This window comes from Drosophila ficusphila, unplaced genomic scaffold (genome assembly GCF_018152265.1).
Source record: "Drosophila ficusphila isolate 14025-0441.05 unplaced genomic scaffold, ASM1815226v1 contig_106, whole genome shotgun sequence".
NCBI lineage: Eukaryota > Metazoa > Arthropoda > Insecta > Diptera > Drosophilidae > Drosophila > Drosophila ficusphila.
Window position 1 is genome coordinate 12,078,785 of NW_025063993.1, and position 27,968 is coordinate 12,106,752.

A 27,968-nucleotide genomic window follows, 5' to 3' on the forward strand; every position below is an offset into this window, starting at 1 on the left:
GTAGTTGGCGGCGTGTCCTGGAAGTCCGGAGTGGGCGGGATGGCCGGGATGGTGGTACGCCGGCATCGAATCGCCGGCGGGAGTGGCGGCCGGCGGCGAGGGACCCGCGCCCATCGTCAGCCCGAACTTCTCCAAGTGGCATCATTTGAGCAGCGTCGGCAGGCTGCTGTTCATCAGGCGGTTGCCCACGACCAGCGAATTGAGTGTGGAGTTGCCCCCGCCCACGCCCACTCCCACGCCGACGCCCACGCCCATTCCCGCCACACTGAGTCCGCCAATCGTTCCGAATCCCGCGCTGGCATGAGCCGGAGTCGCCGTCAAGGTGGCCGTGGCGATATTGAGGTTGTTGCTCACACTGGAGGAGCCTCCGCCGCTGCTGGAGACGTGCGATCCGTTCAGGTTGCCATTGCTGCCGAAGCCGCTCATCACGGAGCCACCACCTCCTCCTCCTCCTCCGCCGCCACCACCTCCTGCGCCACTGCTGGTGGTGCTGCTCGAGGTGGATCCCACGCCGGTGGTCACACCGGTGCTCCCACCGCCTGCAGAACCACCAGTGCCCCCGCCACCACCACCACCCACTCCTCCGATACCCACGCCCGACGAGGCCGTGCCGCCGCCAATGCCCGAGGCACCGGCGATGGCGTTGCTCTCATATTAGAAGGCGCCACCGGACGATGATGGTCATGCGTAGTGGGGATAGCTGCTCAGGTGGGGCGCCACATGCGAGGGGGTCACGTGGCTCATCGAGTGCGGCTGGTAGAGGTTCGTGGCCGGACTGCCCCAGTTGCCCCACGAGGCGGCCGACGGGAAGATCGAAGCTGCAAGAAATAAAGAGATCTCATTAGGGGAGAGCTTGAAAAAGTTATTTTATTACTTTGGGTTCTAGTTTAGTATTTTAAAGATGGCTCACATCTCACATGTGAAAAAATAGAAACCAAATTAAGGATGTCGCTTTTTAGGGGATTATATCACAAGCATTTTGAGGTATACCAATCCAAAATCGGACATTATTTAGAAAAGTTATGGGTTTTCAAGTAATGGGATATATTATTTGTTAAAGTGTTATTTGGCCGTTTAATAATATATCCCATTATATTATTTGTTAAAGTGTTAATTGACCATATTAATATTTGTTATTAATTTGAAATTGGAGATCATTTGAGATCAAATAAATTTAAAGCCATTTATTAAAGCAATTAGCTTGAGTTATAGAGTCCAGTTTCCAGTTTCCCCAAATGGATTTCCCTGAGTATGCTTACCCGACGATGAGGTCATCCCGTGGTGCGGACTCATGAACGAGCTGAGCTTGGCGCTGTGGTGATATGGAGTCATGAACAAGTCGCTCTGGTACTTGTAGGTGGGATCGCTGGCCGCCGGCTGGGTGGCAGCTGCCAGTCCTTGGAAGTCGAACTTGTACGCGTACCGCTTGCCGTGCACCTTGGTCATTATGTTCTTGTCGTAGTAATACCTGCAGAAATAATGTAGGGGAAAGCAATTACAGCTGGGTTCTACAAATTACAACATCAATCCAATAAAAGTTGAAGGTAATATTCTATTAATGACTTAAACATTAATTTTCATTTTATTTAATTTAAAATAAGTTCCTAGGCGAAGTATTTAAATCTGTATGCTATATGATATATATTATATATGTTATATGCTATATGTTACTTGGAGTAATACTAGTAATTAAAATATATATTTTTAATAAAGAACTTTTAACAAACTTTATAGAGTGTTAACTGATATTTAATACTATTACATCTTAAACCATAAAATCGACTTTGAACCTTAACAACCAACCCTCGAATCCCAGCAAAGCTACTCATCACTACCCATTTCTATGATCTCGATGTGGGAAAGTCAAACAAAAGCCGAGATGAGCTGAGCTGAAGACAGTCTCCCCCCGATGGACAATAAATAATTACAGAATAATGCTCGCTTTATGCGTTTTAAGTTAATTTGCTGACATTAGGCGATTTTAGTGCCGCTCCCCAGGCGCAGCTCCCTTTTTCTGTTTTCTGGCCTCCGCAATTAAATGGCAACGCCTTGTGCACAAACGCAAATAGAAACTTTGGCGAGGGGTAAATTATGTGGGCGGGCAGACGGCCAAGAAATCCGAGTGAGCGAGCGAAATTTGTTTACATTCGAGGGTTAGCTGGCGATTTCTTTTCATTAACTTCGAATATATTTGGCCAGTCAGCTCGATTTTGGCTTTAAAAGCACACCGAAACGGCAATTTAAATATCCCTTTCCTCTTGCATATTGTTCGTTTATTGTTACGCTTTAAAATGTCCACAACTTCCGCCTGACAAGCGAAAAAAAAGGAATTTGCAAATAAATTACAAAGAGTTGCACAGGCGGAGCAAACATTTCAATGCATCAATGCAAATTGGCATAATGCGTGCAGTCGAGTTCTTTCTCTCGCTTTTTTTTCTGCACCATCCATAAATTATGCCAATTACGGCCATAAATTAAAAGCAGTAAAAACAAAAGCTTCACGGAAAATCAAAAAAGAAAAGTAAGAGAAGAAAAATCGTGAATGCCACTGTTCTTTGCACAGACAATCAAAGCCAATCAATGGCTGATGAGCACGGTGGGCGAAGGACAAAGGAGCACAATCAGGGAGCAAGGATAACTGCATGAGGAGAGTAAAGGATTAAAGTAAACCCATTTCGCAGGATTGGCCAGGCCAACAAAAGGCCAGCTGGCTGTGAATAAACATGTCAAATGAAGCATTAAAGCACTTGTCCTTCCTATTTATGTGTGTGTGTGGGTGTGCATGGGTGTGTGTGTGCTAAGGACACCCAGGCTGAGTGTTAATTTACACACCCACACACAGCCGCAGCACACTCGCATTTCTGAGCAAACATGAAAGCCAACGGCGATGATGTCTCTTGTGTTCAATTGAGTTGAAAGGCGCAAAAAAGAAGAACAGACATGTTGAGGCTTCCTGCACATCAAAAAGGATTCCTTTCCAATCCTTTACCCCCCTTCTTTCCCCCAATTGTTGTTGCGTGATTTTTTCTAGACTTTTTACATTTATTTACATGTGCGAGCGGAGCATGTTGCAAATTGGCTGTCAGGACTTTTCCACTTGAATTCGCACCATTGGCACTCGTCTGATTGCGAATGACAGTTTCAAGGATTCAAGGAGCTAAAAGGGTTCGCCGCGCCGAGAGGATTAGGCCAACTGTCGGCTCTGGCCATGTTTGTCCAGCAAATTGACCGTTGCACAAATAGTTGTAGTGTGCATATGCTTCTGTCAAAAACTGGAGCTCCAGATTTCGAAATCGAATTACGTTGCTCTGCAATTAGATTGCGAATCTATTCGATTTTTGATTACATTCGGAGCAAGGGAACAATTTATGATTGAATTTCTATGTCAGCCACGCCCACACAATCAAGTGGGCTAAGGTCTTGGTCAGCAAGTGGATTAGCTATGTTTTTTTTTCCTGTTTGTTAGTAGGTTTTTTTGGGTGATTTTCTGGCTGTTTAGCCATCAAAGCGGCTAATCAGTGCCGAAATCATTTACTGATGAGCCAAATAGCAAATTGCACACATGCTCGCATTTTGATGACGGCAGAGATATCGGCTAATTAGGGAATACTCCAGTGCACAAGAAATAACAACCCTAGATAAGGGTAAAAAAAAGTAACAGATCGAACTATTCCTATCTATGTTTCCTTATATTTGAACATTCTGTTGTTATTTATTTATATCTTCAAAATAAGTTCTTGAAAGTCTGTGGGAAAGATCTTTAAATTCCTTTTTAAATCAGTGTAAACCTAACACTTTTTGTACTTTATACCATACTATAATTTTTATAATTTTTATACTTTATTTAAGTAAATAATGAGGAATATATAAAATTAAAATTTTGAACCATAGATATTATGGTTGATTGATTTTTTTGCTTTTACTTTATTGGGCTTACATTTAGAATCTCCTGATGTTTATTTCTTTATCTTTAAAGAACTTATATTTTGTATACATTGTGGATACCTCACTTTCTTTGAAAACGATTTAAATGAATTATGATGGACTCACCTCAAGGCGCGGCTGAGCTTGTCGTAGTTCATGTTGGGCTTGGACTTCCGCTCGCCCCATCGGCGGGCGACCTCGTCGGGATCGGTGAGCTTGAACTCGCCGTTGGTGCCCTCCCAGGTGATGCAGCTGGCGTTGTTGGAGTCCGAGAGCAGTTCGAGCAGGAACTGCCACAGCTGAATTTGGCCAGAACCTGCAAAGGCGGAAGGGGAACATGAGGAATTAGCCCCGTGATTTGTATGTATTGAGACATTTAATGTGGGTATTTTTGGGCCTGCCTAAATGTCCATCAAAAGAGCATATCCTCTTGGCGTTGCGGGGCCTAAATTAACTATGGCCGCGGGGATGTGGCCAAAATGTAAGCATTTTGTGGCATGCAAAGGCCCCATAAAGCATTTCCTGCCGGCTCCGCTGGCCAGGGAATCGAAACGCAATCCGTAAACCCCCATGAAGAGGGGAAACCCCTCGAACCCCCTCCCCCCATCTATAAATAACTGAGACCGCGGGGGTAATCTATGACGCTTGCCTCAAATTATTGTAAGAGAAGTGTAGCGCAACGGAAATGGCATTGCATGTAAGTGTAATGGATGTGGATGTGAGATGGAGCCACTTCTCTGGGAAGCCAGAGATATAATGGCCTGCACTTTCACTGGTACAAGTAACATGCTGCGAGCATAAAATCGGTCAAAGTATAGAGTGCGTTTTACTGAGAAACTGGCTTGAGCCCAATTCTTAAGACAAAGTTGCAAATTTACCAAGCAAACACTTAAACACAAAAGGTTTAGGTAAAAGAAGTAAGATCTTTAAATGGGTTTTTATTAATGTATACATTAAATAGGTACATATATATCGTCTTGAATTGGTAAGTCTTCATTTTAAAAGGAATTTTAGGTATATTATTTCTCTTAGCTTAGCCTTCTTTTCCTAATGGATCACTGAAATGTTTTCCCAGCAATTCGTATTCACCCATATCATGATAGTTCCCCATTTGAACTTTGACTTTCTGTCTTCGCCACACTCCCACCGATTTGAACTTTTCCTTTGTGCGTGCTAAAACATTTACAGAATTATGATTGTGTATTGTGCTCCGAATTCGCTACGCATTCGACGCAGACATCATAAATCGCTTAATCATTTGGCAATTAGGCCGTGGAAGCGAAAGGACGAACGGGGGAACACAATCGCTTCGCTCCTTTCTCTCTGTTTGCTGTCAGGCAAAATACGTAAAAAAAAGGACACTCCGGGGTGGTTGGGAAAACTTGAGTTTGAAAAAAAAGGAAGAAGGACTTTTCGGGGGGTGGCTTAGCGCAGCTCATGTGTGAGAACGTCATGAATATTGCGTTAATTGCAAATCATGGCCAAGTGAATGTGCTAAGTGCCAACACGACGACGACTGACGATGATGAATGATAATTTGTTGGCCGGGCAGAAGACACTGACTTGGTGGAAAACTGGGCGTGGCTGGTCAGCCAATTGACACGCTATTAACGGACAACAAAAGGAAAAACTAAATGCCTAAGGGAAAGCCAAAGTGTTTTAATTGCCAGCAAAGGAGCGTCACCGAGGCGTCAAAGTTTTTGATCCCAAATAATGTTAATTTAACTCCAAAAAAAATATGTAAAAGCGGAAGCAATTAGCCCAGCCAGTTCCTTGATCTCGGCACATTTTTTTGTGTATCGCTGTTTCCATAATTAAGAAAACTTCAGCTGGGTCTTGGCTTATTTAATTATGCAGCAACTAACTAAGGCAATCTCGTGTTTCCCTTTTTTATCACTCGTGCGGCCTGCATATGCACATGTATGCAAATGAGTGTGGCATGTCAAGTGTTGGCCAACTGGGCAGCTGGCCTGGCTGACCGGACCTGGCTAACAAAGCGGTTCCGTGTCGAGAGGAAGCCATAATTAATCAAAAACAGCATTTTTGCCACCCAAAAAGCGAAAGCGCACTCTGTACCATTCACGTTTCTCTTTGCTATTTGTGTGTGCGATTGTATTTCTCTCAGTGAGCTTTTGCTTCCAACTTCAAGTTGAAGTTTATAGCCAACTCTTGGCAACGGCCTAAACCGCACAACAAACAATCGAACCATAGAGAGAGAGAGAGGGAAAGAGAGAGCAACAGTGAGGTAGATAGAGACAGAAAGAGTGGGCTGAGCGCTGGATTCGTGTAAATGTCGCGCCGGAAAATGTTGGGCGTCTGGGTTTTTATGCTAATTCCGTTCGAGCGCCATGTTTCGACGGTGGAAAAGTGGGATGGAGGTGGGTCAGTAGTGGGGTTGGGGGGTGGAGGTCGTCGGTGGGTGGAGCCCGCGCCAACGTAATGGCGGCGTCAAAAGCTTGCCCCAGCGCAGGATCAATAGGAATTATTGATTTTGCCAACTGGCAACTGGTCAGAGGCATTGAACACCATTTTGAAAGTGACTTTTGTTTCAGGGAAAATTTAAGAAAGTGGCAGTTGTCTAGATACACATTGAACCAAGTTTATACTCTCACAATAATTGAAGAAATAAAATAAAAATCCTTTTAAACAATAAATACAGGTTTATTAAAGCAGTTACATTTCTGTTTAAGTGAAGCTCGTTTGGAATTTTTGGTACAATGTATTTGTCAAATCAAAAAAGGTTTATTGAATTTAAACATTAAAAACTAACTATAATTATATGGTTCTAAACAAATAAAATAAATTAAAATGTCTCAATTTAGTGCTTGCGAATTCTAGTTTCAGAGGTTTCATCAAATTGAATTTTCTTAACAATCCCCTAACCATAATGAAATATATTTTTTTGCATCCTGGGAAAGAGTTGCTTGTTAATTTAGAGGACACAATACCCTATTTTAGTTGTAACATTACTTTGTTCTCATGGTCATTTATGGCAGTTGCATTGTGAGAAAAAAGAACACAACAATTTATCAAATCCATAAAGACCACGCCCACCGCCAAAACCCTTTGACGGAGCCTTTCTCTGGGTTCGCAACTCCTTTTTAATGGATTTTCGCAGGACTTCAGGCAGGGCGCGTGCCCAGAAAACAGACAATTCCCAAGCAATGATTGAAACGAAAGTCTGAGCTGCAAAAAACAATTGCCAGGACACGCCCCACACACACAGACACACACAGAAACACACGCACACTTGCACACACAAAGCGATGCAATAAATTTGGTAAAACACCTTTCGCATAAATTAGAAAACTGCACCCCGAAAAAGAAGAGAAGAAGGCAGGCGGCGAGCCGCCAAAAAGGGTTAAACTCGCATGCAATGGGTTAATTTGTTAGGGTCGCCCGCCTGGGCAGTGACTAAGTCGAATCTCGGCCAGAAATTGATATGATAATGAACTGTAGTTTCGGGGTTCGGGGTTGGAGCTTAGTCACGTGGCAATCGGGGTAAATCGCGGGGTAAACTAATCGCAGCACCTGCATCTTTATGCTTTTGTGATTTCCACTACTCTACCATATAGTATAGTACTCACCTGAACTGGCCAGTCTGCTGCTGGTGGGTCCGAACATTTGATATGGATCTGCGGAGGGGGTGGATGGAAGGCAAATGGAAATGGAAATGAAAAGCGTGGCATTAGTACCGGTTCTTTATGCAAATATCTTAATGAAGGGTGCCGCCGACCGACCATTCTTATGGCAAATACAAAGGCAAGTTTTAGTTTCCGTTGACGAAATGAAATGCATTACCAGAAAACTGTGAAAAGTCTATACCATATACGACTATATATACCCACATATAGCATATATCGTATAATGTGTATGTGTGCCTGCAGATGCTTCATTTGCGCGCATTTGTCGAGTGCACTTGCACACACACTCACACTCGAAATATCCATTTCACTTATTATCCGGCGCGAGTTTCCTGCTCGTTGCAAAAGCCCAGCCGAGTGAGTGTGTGAGTGTGCGAATGTGTGTGTGAGTGGATACACTCAGAGTGTAAAATTTATTATTTCAGAAAATAACAAAGCATGATAATTTCACTCATGAACTAATATCTACATCATTTGTACAAAAATTGGCATCTTATCATAACGTTATAAATTTATTCCTTAGGATTTCTTAGTTTTCGGAAACTCAGAAGGTGAATAAAATTGTATTTTATCATTTATTAAGTTGAATAAAGAATTACTTTAACTATTACCATTACTTTAATTAGAAAATTTAATGTTTTTGCTTTAAATTTACTATTTACCGAAGAATAACTATTTCTCGCTCCAAATATATGGTTTATGATTCTAATATCAAACTATAACCTTATCCCTTTTTAGAAAATTTGTTCGGTGTGTTGCAGTGGAGAAAAAAAAAGTGAAGAAAGGTTACTCTGATTGCAGCGAGACCGACACCAGACATTTTATACAGCACAATTGTCCGTAATTCGCATCATCTAGCCGGAGTCCTCCGCCGCTCCTTGGCTTGTATTATGTGTGTACTTTTTGCTCGAGTCCCGTGTCCTGGCCATTGTTTTGCCAACAGTTTCTTCGGCTCCAGCTTTGTGCACTCAACAACAGCTTTAATGCCCCGAAAAAACGACAAAAAACTGCCCCCTCCGAATGGCACGCGTCTTATTCAACCACGGCCGTCAAATTTGACAGCAAACAAAAGCCGAGCCAAGTGCGTCTGGATCCGCGGTCCGTTGCCCCTTATATACCCCTCATCACCCTCTAATTGAGAATCCTTTATGGCAGTTTCAATTGTTTCCATTACGCTTCAATTCCACCGCTCGGCACTTTTGTTTCCATTACCATTTCCATTGCTCAAGTGGCGTATTTAAGGTTTTGATTCTGCGACAGTATTTGCTCGATTTCTGTTTCAGTTTCTGTTTCTGTTTCTGGCTTCGGTTTCGGTTTCGCTCTCGAAGCATTCGAAATGAATTTTAAAGCCGGAGGGTAGCAGCAAAAAAAAAGGACTCACGGCCAGGACTCGAGTGGCACTTGCGTCGTGCGTTCGATACACAATGGCCAAACTTTATTAGTGTTGGCCAACAGCATTCGTTTCGTATTTTGAGTTCCCCATACAAGTTTTAAGATCTGTTTATGTTGGTTTTTAGGCTGAACAATGCGGCACGTGGGCTGAAGGATCTGCACTTCATAATGTTCGATTTCATTGCGATTCAACGGAATAAAATTTATATCTCGCATTACAATTGAATCTCTTGATCAGTAAATGAATTTGCTAGTATTTTTTATTTTTATATTAACCACATAAACATATGATTTTAAGTAATCGCTTATAAAACTGCCTTTGTATTTGTATGCACTTCATTAGCTAAATCAAGATATACGAAATACTCACCAGGTTGCCGTAGTTGTGAGTGCGGATCATGTTTGATGCCCAAGGCGTTCGAGCTGTAACCTGCAAGCGAAAGCATTGGGAAAAGGCGTTTAAATTTATTCAAATTGTTAAATTAAAAACCTGTCCGCCCTGTCAGTTAACACTCTCAGTCGAACAATCAAAGGCAATCGTCAACTCAACCGCAACACAAACATTATCTCTGCGCTGGCATCAAAGAACCCTGGCTGAATGAAATGGAATAAAATGGTGTGGAGCGGTGCCCGAAGGCAGGACAACTGTGACATGAGCATCGCAGGATCTCTCGGCCTGCTCGTAATGGAATATGATTGCAAAGAGCGAAAACAATGCCGCTGGCAGTTCAATTTACAATCTCGGCGCGTTCAAGTTGTGTGGCAAACTTCACGCTTCGCTCTCGAATGAAATTAAAGCCGCAGGCGCTTCGAAAACACCCAGGACTCTCTGGGAAATACACTACAAAAAGAGTTGGTGTTGGAAAATATTTGATCATCCTGTTTATAAAAATTAAAATTAATTTTTAAACCAAAAAGCATATATGAGCTTTGACTATTGAAGAGGTCAGAAGAGATCTGTAGTTACCAAAATGTTGTTGAGCGTATTTTACAGGGTGAAAGATTCAAGAGAGTGGTCCTATAAATGTGGTGCTCTTTAGAAAAAATAAATGGTTCTCAATAGCCTATCTCTGAACTTAAAGACAAACAAAATGTGGCAAGAATGACATTCTTCCCTGCTACGACCAATAGCTAATCCCTGTTTTCAGAATATTTTTTTTTCTGTGTGGAAGGCAGAAAATTTTGTGGGTGGTTCCTGCACCGCCCGCTGTTGTTTTCGTTGTCACTTATTGTGCTAAAAAAAGCAGCAACAACAACAGGACAACTTTTCGTATGACATTTTTGGTTTTGCGCTTTGCGTGGCCACTCAACTGCGAAGAGCACAAAAGGCGGCCGATTGCAACAGCAGCAGCGGGCGGTGAAGGAAGGGATTGTTGTGGTGGAGATGGGTGGTGCGGCGGTGCGGTGGTGCAGGTCCTCCAGCCTCCCGGCTAGAGTTGAGCACAAACTTTAGTTGTGCACAATTTTGATGTCATCAATGGCCAGCAGCTAAATGCGCTCAGCCAAGCTGAAACGCTGTCTCTCCTTTTGTTCCCGTCGCCCTCGTAGTGTGGAAAAAAATATATTTTGGAATCTCTCAGATTTAAAAACCGCCAGAGGCAATCCCATTTTGGAGTGGGTGTCAAAAGGACAATATAATTTCAATTAGTGCCAGCCATAACTAGCCTAATAGCGCTTAACCCCTCTGATCGCTCCGTTGCCCATTCAATGAGTCGCAACCCCGGGAACACGTGTTGTCCACACCTTTTTCACTCGGTCTTTTATCTATGGTTCGGTTGTAAACCCCCAAATGAAATGTCTGTCAATATCCCATTGATGGCTTGTTGATTTGCCTGAATAAACCTATGTATCTGGCGCACATTTTGCACGCTTCAATGGCTTCGCTCCGTGTGAATTTCCATCACTTTTGGTTTCGCACTCGATGTCATGTGTGTGTTTTGCATATTTAATGTTTATTTTTGGGTTCCTTGAGTGCCTCCTGCCTTGTGGGACATAATTTGCTGTAATTTCGGGCTTGTCGCAGAACTTTCCGAGTATATTTTGTTGCAATTTGCGTTGATTGAGACTTTCGAAATTAGTTATGATTCTTTGAGAATTTATTGCCAAAAGCTGACGTTAAGATGGAGTTTTGTCAGGGAATCGAATACGGAATTTTAGTTGTAGAGAAAAAGTTTAAAAATGGAGAAAATGAAGTATTTGTAAGAATGGTTTAACGATGTGATAACACACTTGATTTGCATAGTTTACTGTAACAGTTTTTATACTTTACTTTGTTATATGTTATGTTTTTATAATGTTAAATAAAATTAAACATAATTGAAAAAACTTAATTTAAACTCGTATTGCAAATATTTCATAACAAACATATATTACCAATGAGTAAGCTTAAAACTTCTTTTAGTTTTGTATAAAACCGATTAGCCTTTCTATGAGTTCTAAAATCCCACTAGTCTTTGTTTTATGTCCGTTCCTTGTTATTATAGTTTATTTATCACTTAAAATGCAACGATAACTCACCTTGCGATTGTGTCGAGCTGTGGGAACCCCACGAGGATTTGTACGAGGAATCTGCAAAAGAGGAAAATTCACTGGCTTAGAAGGTTTCAAGGGATTCAAAGGCAGAGGGAACTATCAGCTAACCGACGGCGGTTTCTTAGGGTGCTATTATAGGTCTAATTACTTGGATTCCAGGTGGCCGACGGTCGGGCTGGCTCACACACCGCCCACTCACCTGCGAAGAGCATCGAGAAGTTGCTGAAGCTGCCCGTGGAGCGTGACAAGTAATCGGCGGAGGACTTGATGTCCAGCATTGTGACCGCCGTCGGATGTTTTATGTGATTCTTTGTTTTTTTTTATTGGATGCACTGGGATTTTGGGGTCTCACACACCCCGCCAAACAATTAGTCGGAATTTCAAATTCAAATTGCTATTGGTCTGTGTGTCCTTTTTTGGTTTACTGTTTTTCGTTTCTGTTTCTTTTTTTTTGTTTTTGGCAAGCGGTAAATTGGTCGCCGGAGGCCGGAAACTAATAACACGGAGACGGAGACGTCGCCAAGTGGTGTCCGCAATTGAATTTGTTTAAAAAGCCAACGGCAGCGGGCAGCGGAGCAGCGGAGTAGCGATGCGCAAGCGGAAGAGGAAAAGGAACGGGAACGGGAAAGGGAAAAGTGACGATCGGAACCGGTTACCGTTTACCGGACACCTCGACTTCCGCCCGAACTTTCCAATGCACTTTTCGACCTGCCTGCCGTTCGCGTGTCCAACTGATTTATATGTGTCAATGTCCCCGCAAAACGTATACGTGATATATATATTTTTTTTTGCACCGCTCCTTGCGTTGAGTGTATGAGTGTGTGTGTGTGTGTATGGTTTGTGTTTGTGTGTTTGTATGGGTAGGCCCGTAAGCGTAAATCGCGTAAATCACACTAAGGACCAAGAAAGGATGCTCGGACTGGCTATGGACTATCGGGCTTGAGCACTGACACCGGATTGCGTCCGATCTGTGGCACGGCAGCGTAACAATTGATTTCATTCCGTCGTCAAATCGCGCATATCCTGCCTTCGTCCTGCCTCCAACCCTTAGCGGTGTGCATGGTGCTTGGTGCTTGCTGCCTGCTTGGCGTGGGGGTGGCTGGTGGTTGGTTGGAATAGAGTTCCCCTGGTGGGTGGTGGTGGGTGGTTGGGTGGTCCGCTGCCCGGGTGTGTATCTATCTGTCTGGGTTGGTCTGCGGCTCAATGTAGCTGCCTCTCTGTCGCTGCCGCTTTTCGCGTTTCGCTGCTTTTGCCAGGATACACTTAGGGTTTTAATCCACAGCCACCCCCTCCGACTGGCCAGCAATCCACCAATCAGCAGAGCGAGGAGGTGTGGCCAAGTGAAAGCTTCGCCAGCGAAAGCTTTTTGAAAATGGCTGAGAGCCGCCAGGAGCTCCATATTTCAAGCGGTATTTCCAATGATCTCTATGATTTCTAGTTTGAAAACATATAGTAGAGTTTTCAGAGCTTTTGAAGCTCACTTTCCTCCTCTCTCTGGATTTTCGGTAGGAGGTTACCATTTCCACTTGACTAAGGACCTGCCGCAGGAGCCCGTGCCTCCGTCTCTTTCTGCCGCAAATGTAGTGCTGTCCCTCTCCCGCCGGCCACTCAATGCAGCCGCTGCCGCTGCCTCTGCCACTGCCACTCGTTCTGCTCCTGCCGCAGAGCTTCCAGAAGTGGCATCGCCTTTTTAGTGGGTGACACGAAGCAACAAGGACGGATGTATTATCCACTTCCTTTTTCCTTCCACCAAACACAAGGATATTACCGTTTCGTCGTTCGCCTACAACACCACCCCCCACTCCCCCTCGGTCCGCAGCACCACCCCCAAAAAGTGGGGGAGGTGGCATTGGGTGGCTTTTGGGTGACTTAGGGTGGCGGCGAAAAACAATGCGCGAGAAGTTGGAGCTGCCTCGGTTTCGTAGGAGAAATCAACAATAGTTGATTGTGAAAGGCTTTGACTGCTCAGAGGGTTGGGGGTCAGGTGGGTTCAGGGGGCGGGTGGTTCGGGGTGGTGCACATGCGTTGGCGTCGACGTCAACTTCGCTGCAGCTGCTCAAGTGCAATTGTGGTGCTGCTCCCCTTACAGAACTCCTTTGCCTTTCCACTTCTTCTTGCCCCCCGAAGTAGGCAACACGAAATGACAGACCCACACCAGAAAATACACACCTACACTCACACACACACACAAGCAATATCAACACACACCCACAAACTGACGAACTCATCTACACAGCTGCCTTTTGGGCTGGCTGGCTTAATTAATTTTTGAATTCCCATTGAAATTGTTTTTGCACAGACTTCGCCGCTGGCCATTCGAGCCCCGTCCTTGCGTATCCTTGTGTATCCTCGTGGGTGGCCAGGCTAATTCATAGGCGTCAACGAACAAATTGTAGTTCCTCATTCACACACACACAAACAGGCAAAAAGCTTAGCTTGATTCCTTTTTTATTGGGTCCCGTGTTTTGCGCCATTGTGCTCTTTCAATACTCTACAAAAATGGTGTAAATATTTTACTACATCCTAACAACTCCACCTAAGTACATACTTACAAAATTAGCAATGTTATTTTTTACAATTTTTAAATCAAAAACGAACATATTTGGTAAAACAATCTAAAAATTAAGTTTTTCTTAAAGATTTCTATGTTTGACGACTTAAAAAGTGTTGGATTGTAAAAGAAGGATTAAGTTCTGTTGAACTATTTATAAACTCTGTAAAATTAATTCAATAAACATGTGAAGTAATTTCTTTTTTTATCAACTTAAACGCAGTGTAGTAAAAAATTAAAATTAACTTTGTTAGCTGAATTAGATGTTGTAATTTTGTTTTTTTTATTGATAATTAAATTGTTATTAGTAAAGCATAAAAACGCAAAATACTCGTACATTACACCTTATAATTTAAAATTTGATTCTGTTTAGTTTTTTAGAAAAATTCCAAATAAAAAGTCTACTTTCTGTTCTGTTTGTAAAATTAGTAGAATATTTTCGATTGTTTGACCTTTTTTTCTATTTTAGTTAAAAATAAATTTCGCTTTTTGCCCACGCACACACTCACACTTAATCAAAGGGAAAAGTTTAGCGAGTCAAGGCAACTGGCGATGTGTGGGTGTGCTAGTTTGTGTCCCTGCATGTGTGTTGGTTTGTATGCGTTGCTTTGACACGCAGTTATTTAATAAACGTGGCTGGAGGGAAAGCCCACTCCTCCCATCCCGCCCCCTTCAACACACCCTAACCTCTCAAGATTTGTGCGAGTGTGTGTGTGTTTGTGCTAATGGCATCTAAAATGGCTAAATAGCAATTTGCTGTTCTTTGCCAGAGGAAAACCAAGTTTCACTTGGCTCAAAATGTTTGCTCTGCCAAAGCGAGGGAAAAGGAAAAGCTTTTTTTGTATACCGGTCGCTCTTACGTGTGTGTGTGTGTCTTAGCCTGGCTTAACATTTTAATTGCATTCATTATGTAATTTCATTTTCACGCTTTTGGGCGAAAAACTTTAAATTAATTTCTTTTGTTGTGCGATTTCCGCCATTTTGCGCCGCCGTAACATTTCCGCCTTCCAAGTTGCGGTTCCCTTGGCTCGCCCACCATTCCCGCCCACAAGTCAAGTGTTTTAAGTTAACTTTAAGCCACAACACATTGGCCTGAGTCATCTGTGTGTGTTTGTGTGTGCTTTGGGCTTGCTTTCGGCAGCAGCCACCCACAAATCCCACTGCCCCATCAGGACAATCAATGCATCAAGGCGCCTGTCCATTTGTTTTGTGTGTGCAGCCAAAATATTCAACGGAGCGTCAAGACAAACATGACGACACCACCCACACTTCAAGAAACATTTAACATGATTAAAAAAACCTAAAAGATGCATTAAACAAACTTAAAGTATTTAAATGAAAGTAAAGAGTTCAAAAATATAAAAAAGAATGACAAAAAGTACTGAATTTCTGTTGAATGACATTTTGATAAGTTTTTCCGTAATTTATAATTTAAATATTAAAAAAATGTTTATTGATTAATAAGTGAAAGATAGTTAAAATTCCTAGACTAATTGCTACGATTTCTAACTTTAATTCTTTTGATTTATTCATTGAGCTCAAGATTTCTGTGCTTTTTTTGTAAGTGCAGCGAAGACAGGGAGCATATTGTTTCGGCCAACCACCCACAGCAGTTAATAAGAAACGCAATCAGCGCCGCGATTTGTTTTCTCAAGCCTGAAGAGACAGGGACAGAGAAAGAGACAGGGACAGAGACACCGAGAAGGTCCTGGGCAGAAAGACAGAGAGCTGCTAATATTTATGCGCCTTGTGCAAGGCTGGAAACACTGAAATGGCCCTGCCTACAATAACAACTGGAAGTCAGACACGTGGCCATTAATGACGTATGAATGATGTAACACGCGATGGCGACTTTGACGCGGCACGTGGCCAGCGGCCTGCGAGGCATGACAGGCGAAAAGACTCCCCCCTCCACTGGTCCTGCCTGCTCCTGGTTCCCCATTGACTCCTTGCGGGTCTTTAATGTCCTGGTCCACCCCGCCTCCTTCGCCACGGATTGCTCACTTTGCCCGCGGCGAATTTCGCCTGACGCTGTGCATTTTGCTATTGCCAAAATGCGTATTGTTGTAATCGGCATAAAAATAATAAAAATACAATACACCCATTTTTGTATTGGCTCGGTTGGGCTGGTTCAATATTTGTTAATCAAATGGGCGGCAACGGCGGCGCATAAATCAGCTTCGAATTGGCAGCTCTGAAAGTTTTTATTGAAAAAGCCTTGAGAGGGTTAAGTGCGAATAGAGAAAGGTCTAAAATGGGTCTGTAGAACTTAAGAGGAAAGTATATACATATAAACAGATGAACAAAATTCGTATTCTTTAGAAAGATTAAAGATTTATATAAAAATATATATTTAAAAGAAACAGTTCTTTTATTTCTTTTAATCGTGTCATTTTGATCCGTTTATTAGTTGTAGAATTCCTTAAACTACTTCATTCACTAAGTTCTTATAAAAAAGTAACTAAGCTTTTCCTTTTTATTTTAAATGTCGAACTGTCCACCTCAGCTTGACTTAGTTCACACCTATTAGACCTCGCTTATCAATGCACCAGATCTTAATGACTCTCCAAAACTTGTTCCCACAAAAAGTAAAAACAATGTCGCCTAGGAATTCACACAAACAGAGCGAACACGCCAAATCAAACAAACCTTAACCACAGAAAATGAATGCCAGACCCTCAAATAAAAGTGAAAATTGTAATAAAAACAAATTACGAACACGAACAACAAACGCGAGGACGAAGGAAGTTCTCACAGGGACATATTGAAGGTGTCCTCGTGGCTGTCTATCTAAACAATGCCGGCAATAATTGCGCGATTGATAAGGTGGCTGAAAAAAAGGGGAAGGTGGAAGGGTGTCAGGGATGAAGGGTGCGGGGTGCGGGGTGGGTGGTGCGGTACACGACTCCGATTACCACCGTTTGACTTTCTCAGATAATTGCAAGAGTGCCACGAGCTGGTTTGTCCTACGCTCCTTTTTACGCTAAATACCGATTGAAGGGAAAGAGTATATTGTTTCGGATAAATCTAATTTCAGAAACTCCTAATGAAAAAAGGGTAAACCAATTTCTAAACTAAAATACTACCTTTTGTATATAATCATTTTTGTCTACATAGATCTCTATTAATTAAAAGGCAAATCTTCTATTAAAATTTGGATCTTAAAAATATAAATTTGATATAAAAGCATAAAAGTTTAATCTTAAAAATGTATAAAGCATTTGAAACAATATTTTTCATGTACCAATTAAGAAAAGGATGCTTGTCGATGATTGATACCCATACATTACACATTATATATTTTTATTTTGCATGTGTAGGCATGTAATCGGTATCTCTTTGTCGAGTCACCCAAGTAGAGACTTCCCATTTGGTTATTATATCTTTTTTTGATTTCTTCTAAACTGAAAGCTAGCATATTCACACGGCACACCCCTGTCGTGCACTCTGTAACCAGTACCCAGTAGACAGTGCCCAGTAGACAGTCGCCCCTCGCCCCGCGCCACTTAAGAGCCAATGACAACAAACAGCAAACAAACAATTAACGTTGGGAAAAAGGGGTTGGAGGAGCGAGCGGTTCACGTGGCCGAGCGACTATAAATTACGGCGGTTTGACTCCCAGCGACCCTCGCTGTCAATTGATAGCGCGGATTGACTTTTTGGCGGGTCAAGGGTTTTCCACTCGCCATTCGACATTCCCTGCTTCTCACGGTCTCACGTGAGTTGTGTCACTTGAGATAAAAGCACGGTGGCACTGGCGGTGGCGGTGGCCATAAATTCAGCTGGCTCATAAATTCAATTGACAACTAAATTGCGGAGCGCTGGCAGCCGAGACCGGAGACGCTTCGACACAGCCACCTCCGGCTCCGGGTGCACTGCGTTTCCGCCGTACAGTCGGGCCTTCCCTCGAGGTGGCCGCTTCTAAAACTTTCAAGTGCGCACCTCCCTGCTCCTCCTGCTCCTCATGCTCCTCTGCCCTTTTCCCCACTTTCCCCCACATTTTCTATATATTTTCCTTTTCTGATATACCACGTCGGAAGCGGGTCATTTCCAGCGGCATAAATCACAAAGAGCGGCGGACTTCGAAGGCGGAAGCCAACCTGTTGGACTCGATGACAGTTTTCTATTTCAACTGGGCTCGAGCGAATTTTTTAATTATTTTTGTAAAGTTTTTAGGCAAATTTGTTTGCCTATCTTACGATGCGAATCAATACGAAAATACAAAAACTAAATTAGCCAAACATTTTCCAGCTTGTTGCCGTCATCATTTTTCGGGGGAAGGTTGTTGGAACAACAATGACTTGATTTATGAACGACTCGTGCCGAAATCTTTTGGGGGAGGGTAATGACTTGAATCGGCAGTTAAGTGAACCGCGAAAAGGGCCATGAATAAAAATATTTGGACATCAATAGGCACACACATGAGCGGACAAGAGAGCATGGGAACCGAAAACTTTTTCCACGGCCAAGTTCGCCTTTTTTATTCCTTCTCAACAAATATGCGCATTTTTTGTGCCAATTTTTCGCAACAACCTTCATAAATGCGAGTGAATAAATTTCAGCGCAAGCGTCAGTCCGCGAAGCTGTCAAAAAGGACTTCATCGTCCCTTGGCGCCAGTTGGCACAGCAGCGATTTCAATTTATTTTCACAGCCTGAAACAATTACGGGCGAAAAAAATAAAGAATAAACTGTGCGCAAATGAAATCAGAAATTAAATTTCAAGTGAGCAAAACATACGGCGCAGGAGAACAGAGACGGGGATACAAACAGGACGACAGATGGAGGGAGACAGGACGAAAGGACGCAATGTGGCGCTCACTTGTGGGCGGCAAAGGTCGAGGGGGTGGCCGCCACCCGCTGGGCGCGTTGATGAAGGGCGGTGTGGGGGTGGGGCTTCAGCCTGCGAACAGATTATGTGATTACGATTAGATTTGAGCACTTCGGGCGAGCCACCAGCAAACAAACATCATGGCGACAGATGATGATAGACATCGGAAAATGTGATTTATTTTCGAGCCCTTGCAAAACGTAATTAAAAATTAATGGGATGACCAGAGTGCTCTACGAATTTAAACTGTTGACTAACATTAATTATAAAATATATTTAAATATGGCCATACCAACGAATAGTTCGTTTAAAAGTAACTTACTAAAATATTTTAAATAGCAACTCGTAAAATAGTTGATCTTTTAGAAACTCTAAATAATTGTTTCTATTGAATTAAATACAATTAAGAAACTAAGCCCTGCATGGTTATTAATTTAAAAGATATATATTAATTATATAGTTATTTTACCAGGACTGCAAAAAAAAGAAGAAAAGCTTAAACCAAATAGGTTTCTTTGCCAGATAGTGCTCCCTATTTTGATGAAAATATAAATATTTATATAATGAGCATAGTTTAAATAAGCGTGAATTATATAATTCAAATTCTAAGGGCTATAAATCAATCCATCACGAAATCCCAATTTATTTGACTCGATAAACCATAATTAAACAAGCAGAGATATGCGATAATCAGGCCAATAAAACAATAAACTCTATCAATTGCCACTCGATGAGTTTAACGATGTTGAGCTGCCGTCCTGCACCCTTTTCCTAACCACTCAATTGTCTGTGCCGCAAAGAATCCCACACATCGAAGCCCTCCCAGCCAATCTACAGATACTCTACTCGAATATAGAATGGTATCTACCACGCTGTCAGCGGAGTGTGCGCCCTAATGCGCTTCACATAACATTTTGATCATTTTATGATCTGTCGATTACCCTCATTGTCCTCGCTGGAGGACCATCCCTCGAGCTGGTGGCAAGGACTGGTGAATGCCAGGATGTCTGGATGCGCAAGGGGGTTGTCCTGTCGAGTGGAGTGCGCTCAAAGGAGCGTGTGACTAACACGCTTTAATAGGATTACCGCTGAAGAGCACTTAAGAGTCAAATTATCAACGGGCAGTCACAGATTCATCGGCAGAGCAAAAGAGCGAGTGTTGTGACTGTTGCGTTTTGTATGTTTACTGTACGCAGAAGCGCAGGAACAATGAACATAAACATAAGGCCTTGACAATTGTTTGCCAACTTTCCCACTGCCAAATGAACTCAATTGCAGTTCCCAGAGGGACCTGGCGAAAAAAGGTTTCCCGTCCAGATTACGCGCATTAGTCAAGCTTAAGGCATTAAGTCAAGTGAGCAATTGAGTTATCAACATTGGGATATATTTAAAGAGGGACCTGAGCACTCCGTGGGAAGTGATCAATTTCTGTCAATTATAAAGAGGAATAATAATTATCATATAATATAATATCATCAATAGGCTTTAAAAAGATTGTTCATTATTAATATGAAATTTAAATGCAATAAAGAATATATATTTAAGTTATTACTTTTAAAGGGTCTCTATTAATATCTTTTCTTCACAAAAAAATTAAATACCGTGATAGACATAGGCTATTTAAGATTTGTTTATAAAATCGAATAATGTATCAGATGCCAATAAATTGGCATTCTACTAACTTTAATTAATTGAAATGAAAAACATTTCTTTGCTCATATTAAAAGTTACTATATAACCTGCATTCTAAGCTGAATCTAACAAAATATATCACAAAGAATATTAGACAAGGCTTTAAGAAGAGAATAATTTAAATGGAAACTATTCTTGGAAAAACTAAGTATAAAGATTTAAAAATTTGTGTAATGTTTTCGAAGTCTGTAATATAGTCACACTAACCAAATGGCATTCCCCGAACCGACCATTTGAAAAGGAAAACCCTCCCCAAGGACATTCCTCCCTCAGCGCACACAAGCGCCACCTTTTATGTGAACAATGACACTTTAGGTTGCTGTCCTGACTGAAAGCTGTCAAAAGCTCCAAGGACATTTTTTGACATAATCACAGTTTGGAACTTACACAGTGCGGAGCCGCCTCCCGATGAAGTGCCCCCTGCTCCTGTGCCACTGCTGCTGCTGCTCTTGCCGCCGCTGATCCTGCCCTGCTGATGGTCACTGGTCGAGGACGAGGACGAGGGCACCGCTGCATGCGAGGACGTGGTGGCGCAGTCCAGCGAGGATTTATCTGCAAGAAAAGAAAAAGCAAACAAAAGGATATTTTAATTGCCAGGCAGCGAAAATTTGCACACTCAGCACGGCACGCTTCGCCTTTTGCCACGGAAAGAATTCGAAAAAAAAAATAGAGTGAAAATAAACGGAGAGCCGGGACTCATAAATCTCGGCATAGATAATTGTCATCACAACTAGCGACTGGTTTATTTATGGCTCGAATTATGGTTTCTATTTCTCTGCCCCTTCCCCCCCTGAAATCGTCACGCAACGTCGCTCGGCAGTCAGCCGAGTCTCCACCCCGTGGAAATGCTGACAGATCCTGTGAACCGCAAAGGACATAATCGCGAGGGTTGTCACTTCGCAGACCAGCGATGGAGATGTTTAATTGCCGTAAATCTTTGTTTGATGTAAACAACAATAAGCCAGCCAGCGGGGAAAAAAATTGCAAGAGGAATTCGCTACGCTTTCAATTGAAATGTCACGCCGGAAACGATACGAGTTCATGATAATGATAGCCATGAAGATGATGGGAATCGGTTCCCATCATGTGAGCCATCTGGAGATCTGTCATAATTTGTATTTTGTATTCGAAAAGATATGTCCTCAGAATAACCCTGGTATTTATTTTAAGAGAAACATTATAATAATCATTTCTTTAATATAAAAATTTAATAAAATTTTATTTAATTTTTTTTACTACCCAACTTATTGGTTAAAGCGAAAATATATTTAACTTAAAGTATCTCATCTCAGTTTATATATTTTGCAAAACCTAACTTCAATTTCAAAGGCCTGAAACTAAAACGTATATAACTTTTTATTGCAACATGGAAATGTATGTGTTCTCGTCTTGACTTGGCTGCAAAGTGTAATTATTTTTTATGCGCCTCTGTGAGCCAAACGTCTTTTGAGCAAAAAATAATGAGTTACGCATGACAGAATCTTTTCATGGCGAAGCCAAAGCGGCAAAAACTCAGCTACAGCTTGACATCGACCACAGAAAGAGACAGCCAGCGAAAAGATGAAAGAGACGGGGGAGTGAAGGAGCAGGAGTCAGGCTAAAAAGGATTCATTTCATTTTTGCTTGAGCGCGTCGAGCTGAGATGGGAAAAGATGAGCAGGGCGGCCATTTTGTGTCTACCAATTTAGAGGAGGGACTTCAGAAGTTCTGAATTTGTCTCTTGGGAAGGAAAACGTCCTTAAATTTTCGATTAAAGTAAAAGTAAGATAAGGCCAGCTTAAGCGGGAATTTTATTATTCCATTTCAAGTCAAGTTTTTCCATGAACTACTCGTCCTTCGGCCAAAGAACAGACAAGTGAGGCCTTGTCGGGCTTCTCTAATTGAAAACGAAGCAGAACAGGACATAAATTTGCCAAAAAAACGAAAGAAAGAAGTTTTCTTATAGAAATAAATGGACATGGACAACTTGACGGACGGAGGCGGCATAACAAACTCTTGCCAAGCACGCGATGAAATTGTTCGGTTTTTGATGTTTCTATCAAAACCTGGCAAGGACCGCAAACAGTCAACAGCAACCGGCTTCGGGCCGCATTATAAGCCACATCCGCTGGCCCGGCTTAAATTGATAAATATGTAACCAAAACCAAAAAAAAAGAGCAGTGAAAATATCCGAGGCATAGAAACCGACCCCGGGAGACCTCAACGTTTATATGGATAATTCAATTTAAATTTTTTGCCCAATTTTTTCCGCTCTTATTTTTGTTGATACAACAAGCAGAATTATGTACATGGCTGGTCGCGGTTTTTAGCCGTTGTTTTGGCCATTAAATGTTACGGGCTTGGACATATTTGGTGGTTGGTCAGCGGAGGATTTGGCAAAGGGGGTGGCCATTGGCCAACATATGCTGCTTGGATGTGTTTAAATAAATACGCGAAATTTGCCACTTTTGTGGCACAACATTTTCGGCAGCGCTTTTTTTCTCGCTTTGCGTTTCGTTTTGCCTTGGCCGGAAGCGCAGGATTTGTTTTTCCGCCATTTCGTTGACATTTTTGTGCTAGACAATTGCGAGAAGGTCAGTGGGTTGGTGGACTATTATATATTTTTCGGTTTCATTGTGTAAATACATTCGAAACCAACTTATCCAAAAGGAAATACATATATTAAATAAATTGGTCTTTTAATAAATGTTGGGACATAATAGTTTCATTTTCCAAAATTATGAAAACATTAAAGAAAATAATGAAACACTAAAATCATATATATACATATATAAATATATTTTAAAAATAAAATATTTAGTAAATTAAAATTTTAAGAAATCGTATTCAAATGTTAGGCATTTTAATTTTTGCAATATTTTCTTCGCTCACCTGTCCGGACTTTGTGCTCCACATGCGAGGAGCTGGACGCTGTTAGCGATGGCAGTGCCGGAGCCGCACTCACCGCATCCAGGCTTCCGGACGTGACCTGTCCGGCACTGGACGTGATGACGCCGTGCTGGGTGCCGGCGGGCGAGCAACCGGGCGGCGGCTGCAGGGTGTCCAAGCGGTGCCTCTGCACACTGCTCCCACTGCTGCCCAGCACTCCGGCCGTACTGCTGCTAACCGCATTGTAGTTCAGCACACCGGCCACGCCCACACCCACGCCGACGCCCACTCCGACATTGGGATTGTGCGGGAGGCCGAGGCAATTTCCAGCCCCGTTCCCGGTCTGAACGGGCAGAGTGTCGAGGGTGTCCGTCAAGCGTTGGCTGGAGTAGATGTCACTGCGGTTGGGAGACAACATTTAACCTTGTTATAACTGGACTGTCAGGAAAATATACAAAAATATTCTAAGCCAATGCATTTTTACCATGTTGATTTACGTTATACGTTTGTATACAATGTTAATGTAATTTAAATACATATTTTCTGGTACGATTACAAGAAGGTTTATAATATATTTTTTGTTTAAATAAGAATCACAATATTGGTAAATCTCGACTGCCTCTCATTAAAAAATCTTTATAATAAACATACCATCTGGTTTCCAGATGTTAATTTACATATTTTTTTTAAATTACTTGTATATTCTATCATATTACTTTTTTATGCAATCATATTACTTATCGAAAAAATAAATGCCTTTAACTTTTTTATTAAGATCTCCTCACCTGAAGGCACTGCTGGCCCCGAAGAAACTGCTGCGATCCTGCAGCGCCGCCTTGGCTTTCTCGACGCTCTGTTTCAGCTGCTCGAAGGTGGACTGGTGGAAGCGGTAGGAGGTCCAGTCCGGCGAACACTGTCCGAGGGTCAGGCAGTCCTCCGTCTTCACCTGGGCGAGGGAGGGCGGCGACACTCGCTTCAGGTCCAGCGCCGTCTGATACGAACACGAGTTCTCGTACATGGCGCACGCCGGGGGAGCCTCTATGGCTGGCTGTTGGCTACACAAGGGATTCCACTTGACTCTGTCCAATAAATATTTAAAAAAATTTTACATTAATAAATAAATAAAATAAATAACACATTAATAAATGATTTAAAAACAGATACTGTTTGAGGTGTCCTTTCGGAATGAAGGTTAAATTACACAGAAAAAGAAGCTTAACAATCGACATTCACCAAAATAAGAAATTTAAATGCACGTTATTTTTTTTTAATTCAATTCCAAAAAAGATTAGAGGTATGCTGCATTAAGATCAGATAGAAATTGTAAAAGTTATGGGTACTAGAAGGTAAATTTTGGGTCGTGTTACTGTAAACTATCCGAAATCTGGAAAATACTGACATGAAATGGGTCAAACAATTCAGCCCTCTCCAAAATGAAAAATTTAAATGCACGTTTTTTATGAATTGGATTATAAACGTTAAGAGGTATGCCACTTTGAGATCGCATAAAAATTATAAAAATTATGGGTAGTAGAAGGTAAAATTAGGGTTATCTTACAGTAAGCCATTAGAAACTCGGAAAAATCTGACATGAACAGTTTCAAAAAATTCATCACTCTCCAAAATGAAAAATTTAAATGCAAGTGTTTTATGAATTCGATTACAAACGTTTAGAGGTATGTCACTTTGAGATCGGTAAAAAATTATAAAAGTTATAGGTACTATAAGGTCAAATTTGGGTCATCTTACTGCAAACCCAACTAACTCAAAAATATGAGACATAAATGGAGGTCAAGAAATTATCTTTTGGCTAGAACTTTAATTGCCTTTAAACAAGTACGCTCAACCACTCACCTCATGGCAAATTATAGAACTAGATATTAATAAATCATAACGCCCGGCCCCTCAATTAAAGACTGCAATTTTAAAACGCCTCTCGGCCAAACAATTGCTCTAATTGCCATGGCTCCAACACGTTAAGCGAGCTCCCCTCGAAGCAGCCAGATTGCCGAGCATAATTAATGGTGGCTGCTTTGGAGCTGCGGAGCTCCCTTAGATATAAGCACGACGTGCATAATTATCTGGCTCGTTATTTATTGTGTGTACAGTCCCGCTTTTTGGACTGGGCCAACGTTGCGTATGAGCGCTGAACTGTGCGTGGGTGGCGGCCATTTGAGCGTGGCTCTCTAATGTCCAGCTGGTCGGGGGAGGCGAAATGTATTGTTTACTGGCCCTTTTCGACCAGTCTGCAGTTAGCACACAGGGCATGCAAATTTTTGCACTTTGCCCTCGTCGGAAGTTACTGGATTTTGATTTATGCCAACGAAATTTATGCCATACAAAGTGCGACTTGTCCTGTCTCTGGGCTTAAAGTTCGCCAAAAAGCCCGTAACAGGAACAGAAACCGAATCCTTGCAGCTTTAAGTTTTCGGGGGGAGAATAGATTTCGTTATCGAAACGGTCGCATCTACAGAACATCATCAACTTTTGCCTTGTCAGACATTATAAACGGCCTGCACACGCCTCATTTATTATTTATTATTTGTACTTGGGCCGAGGACTTTGCTTTTGCATGTAAGCAAATTTCACCAGCAAACATTAGCAGGCAGACATTTTCTTTTTTTTGCTTTTTTGTTGCTTTCTATATTTCCCAAGTTATCACAATCGGCGAGCGAACGCGCGCACACCGGAAATACGAGCGGGATGCCAGGATGTCGGTCTGCAGATGGGCTGAATGCTCGTCCCGCTCTCCAAACGCGTGCTGATTTTTTGAATGCCAGCTCGTGTATTCTGATTGCCGAGTTTATGCTCTTCGACAGTCGCCAGCTAGCAGCTGTTAATGGTGTAATCCCCTTGTCGAACGGCAGATCCTTTAATTAAGAGGCCACACGTTTGCCTGCTCTTTAATGGTTTGTAAGATTTTTATGCGTTATTCGGAAATTTGGATTTTTGAATGCTTTCACTGCTCGCTGGCTGATGGAACTGCTCGGCTGTTTAATTGTCGAGCTAATGCCGATGCTGCTGCGGATTTTTCTGTTTGCTGGTTTATGAATACTTCCGTTTTTCGTCTGCTAATTCGATTAGCAGAAACATATGCTTTTTTTGGGGTGGAACGAGCTTTTTAGGGGGTTGGGTAACTAACATTAAGCAGAAATTACAAATAGCATTGTGGGGAATACCTAAAGATGGCTGTGAAACTTATATTTTAAGGTTGATAACTTAAAATATAAGCTATATAGTAAGTGTAGGCCGTGTTTTTTTTCAAAGTATTTAAAAAAACGTCTGTTTTTCAGTTTTATTACGAACAAAATCAATTTTATATTAAATACTTCCACCAAAAACATTGTCTTCGGCCAAGCTGTTACTTATTCCGATCCTGGTAATTCGATTTAGCTCTAGTTATTAACTAAAATGGTACTGTATTTATAATACTGTTCTAAAAACCTGAGATGCAAAACACTTGGTAAAATAAATTGTTAACAGAAGTCTGGGTCTTCAAAAGTGTAGGAACTTGTCTGAAATTTGAACCTTAAATAAAATCAAATTTAAAACAAAAAAACATTTAAATAACAAATGTCATAGTTGGATAAATGTTGCTGGATAGCTATCAGAATCATGCATTCTATTATTTTAAATCTCTTTAATACACTTTGAAGCACAGAAACGAGAAATCAAAAATCTCCGACGGGAACTACAAATATAACCATCTTACAACCAAATCTAAACTCACCTCAGGATTGTGCCTGTTTTCGCAATTGAGTTTATCCAAAAATGGGGCTCCCCTTCAACTATCTTTCGGACTTCCGGCGGGACAACTTACAACAGTAAACACTTCACAATCGCTCGAGTCCCGTGCAGTTAATCACTCACTCAAGTGCGTACAAATTGCCGACCGGAAATGAAATTATTGTCAAAATGGCGACGGATATGCGACAAGTGAACGCGACAGCGACGCGCCACGCAAATGACGGTTTTGTTTGCAGTCGAAGTGTCGTGGTCCTGGAGCGGATATGCAAGGAAATTTGTCAGTGCAAGGACGACGCCAACTGGACACCGACGGTGGCGAGCTCCTTGGGCATTTCTCGACGCCTCTTTCGCACAGGTGCACAAAAGTTGCAGGTGGGCAGTTGGGCGGGGTTGGGTGTTCAACGAACAACGAAAGCGGAACGAAAATGAAATCAAAAAGCGAAATTTCTATAATTTCCGCACAAAAATTTCCGCGACATACTGGCAGGACACATGTGTCCTTGTCGTTGTTTGTGTTATTTTTGTTTTTTTTTTTTTGTTGTTTGCCACGCCCACAGCCAGCAACAAGCTGGGCGTATGTGTCCAAGTTTTCCGCACTCCTTGCCGTATGAATGTGTTAGTGTTTGTCAGCTCCTTTGCTTCTTCGGTTTGTGTTTTTGTGTGTGTTGACCAAGAAAGGTTTGCTCGCTTTTGGTCCTCTTCTCGGGGATATTGACGACGTGTGACCGACGAATCTAAACCGCAAAGTACCGCTATTATGTCGTCCGCGACGTGTTGCACTTGGTAGCG

General features: G+C 42.1%; 2 protein-coding genes across 4 annotated transcripts; both read right to left on the minus strand.

The window, feature by feature from the left end:
- Window positions 1-141: 141 nt before the first annotated feature.
- On the minus strand, window positions 142-653 carry LOC122320722 (glycine-rich cell wall structural protein 1-like). The gene is made up of 2 exons (XM_043208929.1): window positions 580-653; window positions 142-490 (listed from the first exon to the last, which is right to left on the minus strand). The coding sequence occupies exons 1-2, from the start codon at window positions 651-653 to the stop codon at window positions 142-144; spliced, it is 423 nt and encodes a 140-aa protein (XP_043064864.1).
- LOC108093221 (DNA-binding protein D-ETS-3) lies at window positions 437-27,963 on the minus strand. 3 transcript variants are annotated; one of them, XM_017193190.2, is made up of 10 exons: window positions 27,163-27,963; window positions 24,218-24,511; window positions 23,436-23,830; window positions 20,952-21,116; window positions 11,478-11,528; window positions 9,331-9,390; window positions 7,512-7,559; window positions 4,051-4,240; window positions 1,260-1,468; window positions 437-818 (listed from the first exon to the last, which is right to left on the minus strand). In XM_017193190.2, exons 2-10 carry the CDS (start codon window positions 24,448-24,450, stop codon window positions 682-684), a joined length of 1,488 nt encoding a protein of 495 aa, XP_017048679.1. In that variant the 5' UTR covers window positions 24,451-24,511; window positions 27,163-27,963; the 3' UTR covers window positions 437-681. The 3 variants fall into 3 exon arrangements, with proteins under 3 accessions (XP_017048679.1, XP_017048681.1, XP_017048680.1); XM_017193192.2 differs by lacking the exons at window positions 20,952-21,116; window positions 23,436-23,830; window positions 24,218-24,511; window positions 27,163-27,963 and adding an exon at window positions 11,692-12,490 and having other exon boundaries at window positions 447-818; XM_017193191.2 differs by lacking the exons at window positions 20,952-21,116; window positions 23,436-23,830; window positions 24,218-24,511; window positions 27,163-27,963 and adding an exon at window positions 11,641-12,490 and having other exon boundaries at window positions 447-818.
- Between the last annotated feature and the right edge of the window lie 5 nt (window positions 27,964-27,968).